General features: G+C 40.4%; 1 protein-coding gene across 7 annotated transcripts in view; it reads right to left on the minus strand.

Moving 5' to 3' along the window:
• chd9 (chromodomain helicase DNA binding protein 9) overlaps positions 1-12901 on the minus strand; it is a 275269-nt gene that overhangs the window by 111128 nt on the left and 151240 nt on the right. For all 7 annotated transcript variants that reach the window (XM_072279569.1, XM_072279566.1, XM_072279567.1 and 4 more), the window contains one exon: positions 1363-1703. In XM_072279569.1, the coding sequence (XP_072135670.1) occupies positions 1363-1703 (341 nt within the window). The remainder of the gene's footprint in view (positions 1-1362; positions 1704-12901) is intronic.

Raw genomic sequence — 12901 nt, forward strand, 5'->3', positions numbered from 1 at the left:
GCAGCAGAGGAGGCCATGGACTGACATGTCAGAATTATATTTTTCCTGGTATATAGCACTAGTTTGGAAATCTCAGGATAAAATGCGAGCTAACAAAACTCCTATGATCCCACTTTACCTTCACCTCATCAATGTTTCAAATATAAACATTGTACCTCTCCACAAAAAATTTTGACCAGCTTCAATAAATCCAGTGCTAAATCAGATGCCTTTTTTTCCAATTGCTGAATTCAATAATAAAGTAGTCACAGCATTTACTTTTGAAATAGTTGTGTGTAAATGGGAATTTAATCAGAACTTTCTTTGGTGAATCATATAAAACCACCAGCAATATTTATAAATATCTGAAGTATTATGCATACAGTATGCCACACTTTGAGGATATATATTTACTATTTAAATCTAGGACTAAGCTAAGTCACAATGCTAATCTTTCTTGTGGCTGGTTATCAGTAGGGCAAGTCTCCAGTGGGTAAACTGTGGTAGTTAAGATAATGGATGTTAACAGTGTAAAGCTAAGTGTCAGCCAGAATCACTAACGTGATTTTCTATATGGCCCATGCTTCCCTTAACTGTTTTCAGCTCTGACAGGTGAATCAGTTGATTCAGTTATCATTTGATTCCAAAAGTGAAGTTAATCATTTGGTTCACTCATATACAGGTGCCCTAGCTTGTTTAAGTTTGGCGATTCTTTTTAAGGCACCACATTTTCAGAATGAACTCATGGTCTCAGAGCCAGGTCAAGGAGATTTATCTATAAGGCCCCATTTTACAGAGTTCAGTTTTGTAGATGATAAAACCAGGGCTATTTTCCTTAAAACAGTGAAGAATAAGATGGCATAAATATTCTAAATTATGAAAAACAGTCAAGAGGAAATATTTTGAGTGACTGAACTGTGTAACTAGAAGACAAAATTTAAGGCAATTAGCTAAAGAATCAGACTCAATGTGAGCAGAAATTATGTGAAGTGTGGCATTGCAAAGAATGATGGAGTGACATTCAATAACAATCCAATGGTAATAGCAATGATAGTTCAACAGTAAAGGAAAAGAGTTAGGAGGCCAATGGGTAATGGGTACAAGGTAGTAAATGGATTAACGATAAATATTAGCTCCTTGTCTATAAGAAGAGGATGCTCTTACAATTCAACATCTTTCCACATGTTGTAGCATTAGTTCAAGATCTAGATATGGGAATCCCTTATTATTGAACATATTAAGTAAATAATAGCTTTCTGGCTCTTGATATTTTTTCTGATTTTATTTTTTATAAAGTGTGATGCCTACTAAATAGGAGTGATGTCTTTCAAAACCTGCTGCAGCTAAATCTGAGTAGCTGCAAGGAGAAGCACTCTAACATACCTTATTTTTGCGATGTCTTTTGGCTTGGAACATAAACCAGTTCGAGAATTCTTTGAATCTTTATCCTTTTGCTTTGCTTTGCCTTTGCCTGACTTCCTTTCTTCCTTTCGAGCAGATCCAGTGGACAAACAGGATGGGTTTATGACTCTGGGAATATTCTGCTCCCCACGTGCCTTTGCTTTGGCGATTGCTTCTGATATGATCCGATTGGCCTTCTCTTGCTTGTTCTGCATTTCCTTATTTTTCTGCTTGTTTCCCGTCATCAGCTGTGCATTCTGTAGTTTGACAAACTGCTTTGCTTGTGGACTAGAACCATCAACAGTGGTCTGGGAGGAAGGTGGCTGCAAAATAACACAAATAAAATGTTATGGATAATTCAGAGAAACCTTTACTATTCAATGCATGTAGATGCAATTCAAATTATCCTGTGGCTCAACACAATCTAAAAAATAACCATAGAAAATAATAACAGTGTTATCTTCAAGTACTTTCTGCAATATAGCTTGTTGAGTTTTATTTGTTTTCCTGTTCAGGAAAACTTAGTAAAATGATCCATGCTATAGATGTATGGAAATAAAATATACCTGTGCTAAGTGCTTCTCAAGCTTGTCCAAATGGCCATACATATTACAAAACATTAAGAGGGCTTCGACATCTAAAACAGGCACTATCAACATCCTGAGTGTTCTAGCTTTGATTATCCAGTATCAAATGGCATGGAGACATGTGTGTGCATATGCCTGATGTGCACCTATTAAAGCAACTTATGTATTCCGTAATCTCCAATCGCCATTAGGTCGCATCTGGAATTTCCAGTTGGCGGACGATTTCCCTCCACGCCGCTCTGTCCCAACACTTGTCCACAACATCCCTAGTCTTGTCCAGCTTGTTAACTGTTAACTCCAATACAGAAAGAAAATGACCCTTAGAGCAGGGGTTCCCAACCCTTCTTATGCCATGGGCCCCTACCATTAACCAAGGGGTCCGTGGACTCCAGGTTGGGAACTCTTGTTTTAGAGGTGATCCCATGATAAATATCAAGAGATCACTGAATGGGTGACAGAGTATACCACCAAGAGGGCTATGCAGGAGGGAAGGGTTAGACTGACCTTTTTGAGAGATATTGAGGTTCTGGTTAAGAAAAAGGAGGTGCATAGCAGGTATAGGCAGGCAGGAACAAATGAGATACTTGAGGAGTATAGGAAGTGTTAGAAAGCACTCAAGAAAGAAATCAAGAGGGTGAAAAGAAGACATGAGGTTGCTCTAACAGACAAGGTGAAGGAGAATACTAAGGACTTCCACAGATATATTAAAAGCAAAAGGATAGCAAAGGGCAAAATCGGTCCTCTATCTAGAAGATCAGAGTGGTTATATACGCGTGGAGCCGAAAGAGATTGGGGGGGGGGGGCTTAAATGGATATTTTGCATTCGTATTTTCTCGGGACACAGACAGAAAGCCTATGGATGTGAGGCAAAGCAGCATTATCTTCATGGACCCTACACAGGTTACAGAGAAGGTCCTTGCTGTCTTGATGCAAATTAAGGTGGATAAATCCCCTGGCCTGACAGTATGTCCCCTCAGATCCTGTGGGAGGTTAGTGCAGAAACAGCAGGTGCCCAAGCAGAGATATTTAAAACACCTTTAGCCTCAGCTGAGGTCCCAGAGGATTGAAGGACAGCTAATGTCATTCCATTGTTTCAGATCAGCTCAAAGAATAAGCCAGGAAATTAAAGGCTGGTGAGCCTGGCATCAGTAGTGTTAGAAAGTTCTTGGAAGGTATTCTCAGGGACCAGACATAGAAGGATTTGGATAGATATTAACTGATTAGGGTTAGTCAGCATAGCTTTGTGCATGGTAGGTCATGCCTTACTAATCTTATAGAGTTTTTTGAGGAAATCACCAGGAAAGTTGATGAAGGCAAGATGGTGAATGTTGTCTACATGGACTTTAGCGAGGTCTTTGGCAATGTCCCACGTGGGTGGTTGGTCAAGAAGGTTCAGTTGCTTGGCATTCAAGATGAGGTAGCAAATTGGATTACACATTTGCAGAAGAAGCGGCCAGAGGGTTGTTGTGGATGGCTGCTTCTGGCTGGAGGCCTGTGACCATCAGTGCACTGCAGGGATCAGTGCTTGTGTTCATTGTTGTTTGTCATCTATATCAATGATATATATGATAACGTATGAACCAGGAGGTTCATCATCTGCTGAGGGATAGATCTGTGGTATTTAAGTCTGGTGACCCAGGTCTATTCAAGAAAACCAGGTGTGCCTTGCGGAGGGCTATTTCAAGAGCTAAGGAACAATTCCAAGTGAGATTGGAGATGACATTGGATGCACGTCAACTCTGGCAAGGTTTGCAGGGCATTACTTCCTACAAAGTGAAACCCAATAGTATGAATGGCAGAGATGCTTCACTACCGGACGAGCTCAACGCCTTCTATGATCACTTTGAAAGGGAGATTATAACTACAGTTGTGAAGCTCCCTGCTGCACCCGGTGACCCTGTGATCACTGTTTCGGCCAATGTCAGGGCATCTTTCAGGAGGGTGAACCCTTGCAAGGTGACAGGCCCCAACAGAGTATCTGGTAAGATTCTGAAAACTTGTGCCAACCAACTGGCAGGTGTATTCAAGGACACTTTCAACCTCTCACTGCTGCAGTTGGATGTTCCCACCCGCTTCAACAGGGCGACAATTATACCAGTGCCCAAGAAGAGCAGTGTGCGGCCTTAATGACTATCGTCCAGCAGCACTCACATCCACAGTGATGAAACGCTTTGAGAGGTTGGTCATGGCTAGAGTCAACTCCTGCCTCAGCAAAGACTTGGGCCCACTCTAATTTGCATAACACCACAATCGGTCAATGGCAAAGACAATCTCAGTGGTTTTTCGCATGGCCCTAGATCACCTGAACAATACAAATACCTACGTCAGGATACAATTCATTGACAATAGCTCTGCGTTTAACACCATCATTCCCACAGTCCTGATTGATAAGCCTCAGAACCTAGGCCTCTGTACTTCCTGTCCAATTCGATCCTCAACTTCCTAACTGGAAGACCATAATCTGTGAGGATTGGTGATAGTATCTCCTCCTCACTAACGATCAACACTTCTGCACCTCAGGGATGTGTGCTTAGCCCACTGCTCTACTCACTCTACGCCACTGACTGTGTGGCTAGGTATAGCCCAAATGCCACCTATAAATTTGCTGATGATACAGCCATTGTTGGTAGTATCTAGATGAAGATGAGAGGGGGTATTGGAGTGAGATATGCCAACCAGTGGAGTGGTGTCACAGCAACAACCTTGCACTCAATGTCAGTAAGACCAAAGAGCTGACTGTAGACTTCAGAGTGGGTAAGACAAGGGATGCAAACCTATCCTCAAAGAGGGATCAGAAGAGGAGACAGTGAGCAATTTCAAGTTCCTGGATTTCAAGATCTCTGAGGATCTAACCTGGTCCCAACATAACGATGCAGCTATAAAGAAGGCAAAACAGCAGCTAAATTTCATTGGGAGTTTGAAGAGATTCGGTTTGTACCGGAAGTGCTCAAAAACTTCTACAGATGTATTATGGTGAGCATTCTGACTGGCTGCATCACTGTTTAGTATGGGGGGAGGGAGGTGTACGGCAAGGGATCAAAAGAAGCTACAGAAAATTGTTAAATTAGACAGCTTTAGTATGGGTACCAGCCTCCGTGGTAGCCAAGACATTTTCAAGGAGGTACAGAAGCCGAATTGCACACACTCAGTGATTCAGGAACAGCTTCTTCTCCTCTGCTATCTGATTTCTAAATTGACATTGAACCCATGAACATACCTCAATTTTATAATATTACTTCTGTTTTTGCACTATTTTTAATTAACTATTTAATACACATAGTCTAAGTATATACAGTGTCTATAAAATGTACTTGCCCCCCTTGGAAGTTTTAATGTTTTACAACATTGAATCTCAGTGGATTTAATTTTGCTTGTTTAGACCCTGATCAACAGCAAAAGACTCTTCCATATCAAAGTGAAAACAGATCTCTATAAGGTGATCTGAGTTAATTACGACTATAAAACACAAAATAATTGACTGCATAAGTATTCACTCCCCCCCCCCCTTAATATGACACACCAAATCATCACTGGTGGAGCCAACTGGTTTTAAAAGTCACATAATTAGTTAAATGGCGATCGGCTTTTGGAGACCTACATACAGTCAAGGTGTTTCAATTGATTGTAGTAAAAGTACAAACGTATCTGAAAGGTCCAACTGCTGGTGAATCAGTATCCTGGCAAAAGTACACCATGAAGACACAAGAATACTCCAAGCAACTTCTTGAAAATATTATTGAAAAGCACAAGTCAGGAGAAGGATACAAGAAAATTTCCAAGTCACTGAATATACCTTGGGGTACAGATAAGTCAATCATCAAGAAATGAACAGAGTATGGCACAGCTGTAAATCTACCTAGAGCACCAAGAGACCTATGACAACTCTGAAGGAGTTACAAGTTTTAGTGGCTGAGATGGGAGAGACTGTACATACAACAACTGTTGCCCAGGTGCTTCACCAGTCACAGCTTTATGGAGAGTGGCAAAAAGAGCCTCTGAAGTCAGCTGGAAGAAGGTTGTACAGTCTGATGAAACCGAAATTGAGCTTTTTGGCCATCAGACTAAATGCTATGTTTGGCATAAGCCAAACTTTGCACATCATCAAAAACACACCATCCCTACCATGAAGCATGGTGGTGGCTGCATCATGCTGTGGGAATGCTTCACTGCAGCAGGCCTTGGAAGGTTTGTGAAGGTAGAGGGTAAAATAAAAGTAGCAAAATGGAGGGAAATCCTGGAGGAAAACCTGATGCGGTCTGCAAGTGAATTATGACTTGGGAGATTTGTTTTCCAGCAAGATGATGACCTCAAGCATAAAGCCAAAGCTACACAGGAATGGCTTAGAAACAACAAAGTTAATGTCCTGGAGTTGCCAAGTCTGAGTCCAGACCTCAATGCAATTGAGAATTTGTGGCTGGACTTGAAAAGAGGTGTTCACTCACAATTCCCATGCAATTGAACAGAGCTTGAGCAGTTCCGTAAAGAAGAATGGGGAAACATTACAGTGTCCAGATGTGCAAAGCTGAGACCTATCCACACAGACTCTAGGCTGTAATTGTTGCCAAAGTTGCATCTTATTAAATACTGACTTAACTGGGGGGGGGAGGGAGTAATTATGGAATCAATTATTTTGTGTTTAATATTGTAATAAATTTAGACCAATTTGCAGAAAATTTGTTTTCACTTTGACACAAAAGAGTCTTTTCTGTTGATCAGTGTCAAAAAGCCAAATTAAATCCATTGTGATTCAATGTTGTAAAACATTAAAAACTGAAAACTTCCGGGGGGGGGGGGGGGGGGGAGGTGAATACTTCTTATAGGCACTGTACTTATTGTAATTCATTTACTTGTTCTATACTATCATGTTTCACATTGTACAGCTGCCGCTAAGTCAACAAATTTCACAACATATCACAGTGATAATAAACTTGATTCTGATTATGTGGTAAACTGGATCAGCATATCTGCAGATGACATCAAGATTGGGGTGTAGTAAATTGCAATAAAGACTATCAAAGATTGCAGCGCGACCTGGACTTGCTGGTGAAATGGACTGGAAAACAGCAGATGGAATTTAATGCAAACAAGTGCAAGGTGTGACCAACCTGGGCAGGTCTTACACTGTGAGCAGTAGGGCACGGAGGAGCACCGTAGAACAAAGGGATCTTCATAAACCAAAATACTGAGTACAGGAGATGGGATGTTATGTTGAAGTTGTATAAGACATTGGTGAGGCCTATTTTGAAGTATTATGTCCAGTTTTTGTCAGCTACTTACAGGACAGATGTAAATAAGACTGAAAGAGGGCAGAGAAGATTTACAAGCATGTTGCATCTTGAGGTTCTGAGCTATAGGAAAAAGACTGAATAAGTTTGGACTTTATTCCCTAGAATGTACAAGATCGAGGGGAGATTTGATGAGAAGTATACAAGATTATGGGGGGTATAGATAGGGTAAATGCAAGCAGGCTTTTTCCGCTGAGATTGGGTGAGACAAGAACTATAGGTCATGGGTTAAGAGTGAAAGTTGAAATGATTACGGGGAACATGGACAGGACCTTTCTCACTCTGAGGGTGGAATGAGCTGTCAGTGGTGGCTGGGCCGAAGGGTCTGTTTCTGTGACTAGTCAGTTAAAAGGTCAGCACAACATTGTGGGTCAAAGGGCCGGTGCGGTGCTAGAGTGCTCTCTGGAGGAAGCTTTAACAGAGAATGAGTGGTCATCTTTGAGGAAGATTGCCTCCTCTGGCTATAGATAAATGTTTGAAGTGTCACATAGCGGAATGAAAGTGACTGGGATGGAATGCTGCCTTCTAACACTAGCTGCCAATGTGTCTCTGCCTTATCGGCCACCTGAAAATCCACAGAAATGTGAAAGCAATCTCCTCCAATCTGTGGGATCACCAAGATAAAGCCAAACTTCTTACAATGTAAAAAATTTCATTCCCACAATAGAGCAAAGATTGCTTATTGTGCAGAAATATATACCATTGTTGCTTTTATATAAATTGAAAGTCTTTGACAACACAGTGTAGAAGCATTGAACTAATAAGAGTTACAAAAAGATTAAGTCAATGGGGAACGATAGCAGTGAATGGATTTCACTGTAGGCACACTTATGTTATGAAATGAAAAAATACAAAACAATGTCCTTTGTAAATAAAGAACGTGCAGGAATAGTGGAGGTCTTAAAGAGAGTTATGGGGTCCATGTGCAAGAATGATCATGAAGCAGAACTACACAATACAAAAGATTGCTGGCCTTCATCAACTGGATTATACGCAAATAGAAGTTACACTATACCAAGACAGCGTTGGTTAGACCACATCTAGAGAGCATTTCCAGGTACTACACCTTAACTTTGGAGATGGTGCAGTTTAGAAATACCAGAGATTACTGGAAATCAGTAGTTTTAATTTAAATAGAATGATCTTACAAAGCAGGGGTCATACAAGTATTCAAAAAGTTAAGGTTTTCACTGAGGATAACTTAAAGGATATATGAAAAAAAACTATTTCCATTTGTTATGTACGTAGGACCACAAGTACCATATAACATCCCCGTAGTGAATTAAGAAAAGATGAATACATCAAGTTAGGTCACAAAAGAAAATATGACTACACTTAAGAGTGGGCCTTAAAGGAGCCAATCTCATTCCAAACTTCCATTAATCAGGCAATTCCTTGACAACCTGACAGGCTATAGGCTGCAGGCATGACTTTCCAACAATTTTCCTACTCACAGAACTGGAGCATTTAGTCAGCCAAACTCAATATTAGGTATTACAGTATAGAACACAGAACAGATTAGATCAGGATGCAACTTAAAACAGGAAATGTCCTGAAATGCAGCTTTGTACTACAGACCATGACAATTCTAAAGCCACTGGTTGACAACTGCATCCACAATCAGTTCCAAGTAACAGGGAATCTGAATATAAAGAAGTCGTCACAGCTTTTAGCAACTTGGCATCTGAGTAAAATTTTAAACACAAAATACCAATTTAGCAAAATGCAAATTAAGTTGTTAGGTTTTGTTAAATGTCAGACATTACACAATAATAGAAAAATTTTCTTCTATTTGCCATTCGAAGTGATATCAATGACGAATGCATTATTCGGGTTTTTACAGATCTTTGCTAAAGAAGAAATTTCTCCCAAAGTAGCAAAGACAAATCAAAACACTCAATGTACTATAAACTGACTGCATGATAGTTAAAACTTAGTGCCATTTAAATAGGTTAAATCATAAGAGAGGTTGCAGCTACAAAATTACAAACACGCTAGATCATATTTTTCCAAGCCCTAGATTTTCTGATTACCATGCACAATTACAGAATAAAAAAAGAATAAAATGACGGTAACAAATAAATCCTCAAACTAAAGAGCAAATTTCTGCCATAGGACCATATACAAAATTGACTTCAGTCCACATTTAAACTAAAAGAACAAAGGATCTAAAAGTAGATCTGAATACGTGACCAAAGCCCCTCAGTTCAGCATCAACAATATTTTTAGGTCAGCTTAGCTACAGGCAAAGACATGAACTGAATAAAGCTGTCATCATCGTAACAAGCTGCACATTACATGCAATTGTAGAAAAGCTAAAAGGAACCTCTTTTAAAACATGTATGTGTTTGATCCCCCAGTATAACTGCAATTTTTTTTACTCCACTCACTGTCTGCCTACTAAATAGGCATAAAGCAATGGCCTTATTCTCAGAGGTTTAAACAAACAAGCTGTTTATATCGTTACTGCAGCAATTTTGAGATATGTTAAGGACACCGCGTTTACCCATTGCACCCTTCCAGGATTCTGAATAGCTTCCCGTTTAAATACAGCAGTAAGATATATCTTAGCATGTCTGTATTTCTCACCCAGAAATGAGCTGCTGACTACAGCAAAGTAAATTGCCACCAGGCATTTCCAAACAGATTTTCAGGCCAATGCCAGTGCACTCCACTGGATAATATTTCTGCTCATGCTTCATCAGCCTAACAGCAGCGCTGCAGCACTGGTAGGCAGAGGCAATCAAACAGCTTTCAAACATTGTGAACAAATGCCACCTTTAGGTCTGAGCTAACAAATAACACAAGGCTAAAGAAAGCTGCAGCAGCTAAGATGGCGTTGCATTGCGACTCAGTCACCAGCCAGTAGAAAAGAAGGTTATGCAATCCCATTAGCCTTTAGTCCAAACCCCTCCTCCCACTTATTCAGTCTTTCACTTACCCTTCCTCTAGACCTCCTCACAGAAGCCATCTTTTCATTCAACAAAGCCTAGCCCTCCGCTGTTTCACCTCCGGCTTTGCTCTTGAGGAAGGCATTGAAATGAAAACTGCTAAATGCCCTACTTAGTGTGCTGCAGTAAAGGTACACACTTTGCTTCACAAAAACACATTATGATTTTATCAGCATTTGTCCTCCCTGTGAGTCAATATTGCCAAACATAGAATCACTGGACATCCAGACAAGGTAGTGCAGCACACGATCCAGTTTGCACATGAGAACATGTGAATGTCTAATTAATAGAGGCTTGTAAATCTCGTCTCCAATAAAGCTAAGTAAAATTATGCACCAAAGCATGAAAATGCATCTGCTTGAATAGAAATGTCGTTCAATAACTGTCGACGCTCCGCTCACTTGGACCAGTAGATGGTGCTGCCCATTGTTACTTTGTTAGGTTTTAATGTTAAACCCCCACTTCCAACCTGCATCCCCTCCCCCCTCCTCCACCGCACCCCCCCCCCCGTCAGAAGGACCGTTTGCATCTGCATCTCAGGCTTCTTATCGTAATGGCTCAATTGTTTTTCCCGTAAGCATATACTTGTTCTCATTTTTATGGTGACTATTCAGAGATAAAGAACAAGATATCGGGAAGAAAATATAATTTAATAGAACACCAGCAATGAAATCAGCTGCCAGACAGAAAAATTAACTAACTGATTATTTTTTCTTTTGCATATTTTTATTTTTGAAACACAAATTTAGATAGCAAACCAGGAGAAATCTTCATCTAAGAGAAAATATATAATGATGTCATAAAATTTTGCTTGACAGTGATTAGGTTAAGTGACAGGGCATCAGGCTGTTTGGGCCAGGCAGTCCATGCTGGAATTTATATGCCTCCTGAGCATTCTTCCATCTTCCTCTCTTAAATCTGTCAGTGTAATCCTGTATTCCCTTCTCCCCCGTATACTTGTCCAGCCTTTCCTCAACGTTATTCGCCTCAAACATACCCTGTTTAGTTTTGAACAAAAAGTGATACATATAATATTAAATAATGTATTGGATGTTGTTTAACATTGGCTCAGTTTTTTTTCTTTAAGTTCAGTTCATCTTGCTGAACATCAGCCCTGTCAACAGTACAGATTCATAACAGTAAAAGGTGACAGATATTAAAAAGTTAGGACTGCTGCCTAGTTTTAGCAAAAACTGACAGCTAAGGAAATACAAAAGCAATGGAAAGCCCATGTCTATTTCATGCTATGAACATGTGGTGAGAAAGATATTATTTAGTTAGACTAGGCAAGAACAGAATTTAGAAGTGGTTTCTCCTGTCTACAGAGCAAAAAAGTCACAAGTTAGGTTATTCGAATCACACACAGTACCAGAGTTGTGACTGACTGTCAGGAGGTTGGGGCAGAAATGGGAAAATACAGGGTTTTTGTGCATTTTATGCCCACATAGATTCTCTGAGGGAAACAAGTGCTAATTGTCACCAAATGATTCCAAGCACAAATCACTTGTACAGATTGCCTCATTGTCAAGATTAATGCAAAATTTGGAGGCCTCTGAGTGGATGAATGAGCTGTGCAGAATTGGTACTGTGATTGTTGGCATCTCCTGGGAGAGAAGGCGGCGGCAAAACAAACATTTGCACGAAAAACAAGATCGAAATAGTAGGCGATTTTAACTTTCCACATATTGACTGGGGCTTCAGCACTGTAAAAGTACTGGATGCGATAAGAGTTCATCAAATATGTTCAGGAAAGTTTCAATTAGAGGAAGTGTGATAGTGGAACTCCTGTTAGAGAATGAGACAGGGCAGCTGACAGAAGTTCTGTCTAGTTCTGATCTAGAGATCACAAGTCCATTAATTTCAAGATAATTATGGGAAAGGATAGGACTGATTCTTGTGTTAAAGAGTTCCAGTTGGAGAAGGGCCAATTTTGACAGCATCAGAAAGGATCTGGCAAGCGTAGATTGTGACTGGCTGGTTTCTGGCAAAAGGATGCTTGGTAGGTGGGAGGCCTTCAAAGGTAAACTTTTGAGAGTAGAGTTTGTATGTTCCGGTTAGAATAAAAGGCAATGCTAACAGGCTTAGGAATCTTGTTTTTTGAAAGATACCGAGGCCCTGGTTAAGGAGGAGGAGGTGTACAGCAGATATTGGCAGCAAGCAACGAATGAGGTGCTTGAAGAGAATAAGAAATGCAAGAGAACACTTAAGAGGGAAATTAAGAGGGATAAAAGAAGGCATGAGCTGCTCAGGCAGACATGGTGAAGGAGAATCTCAAGGATACATCTAAAGCAAAAGTAGAACAAGGAACAAAATTGGTCCCCCTGAAGATCAACTTTGCCATCTAAATGTGGAACCAAAAGAGATGGAGGAAGATCCTGAATTGCTTTTGTTTTTTACCTGTATTTACTCAGGAAATGGACACAGAGTCTGGGGAACTGAGGCAAAATAGAACAAGGTCATGGACCATATTACAGAAGAGGATGTGCTTGCTGTCTTGAGGAAAATAAATCCACAAGCCTAGCAAGGTGTCCCATCAGACTATGTCAGGAGCTAGTGCAAAATCTGCAGGGGCCCTAGCAGAGATATCTAAAACATCTTTAGCCTTGGGTGAAGTGCTAGAGGACTGGAGGATAGCTAATGTTGAACCATTATTCAAGAAAGACTCCCAAGAATAAACCAGAAATTACAAGCTGGTGAG

Source organism: Mobula birostris, chromosome 15 (genome assembly GCF_030028105.1).
Source record: "Mobula birostris isolate sMobBir1 chromosome 15, sMobBir1.hap1, whole genome shotgun sequence".
In the NCBI taxonomy this organism is placed as follows: domain Eukaryota; kingdom Metazoa; phylum Chordata; class Chondrichthyes; order Myliobatiformes; family Myliobatidae; genus Mobula; species Mobula birostris.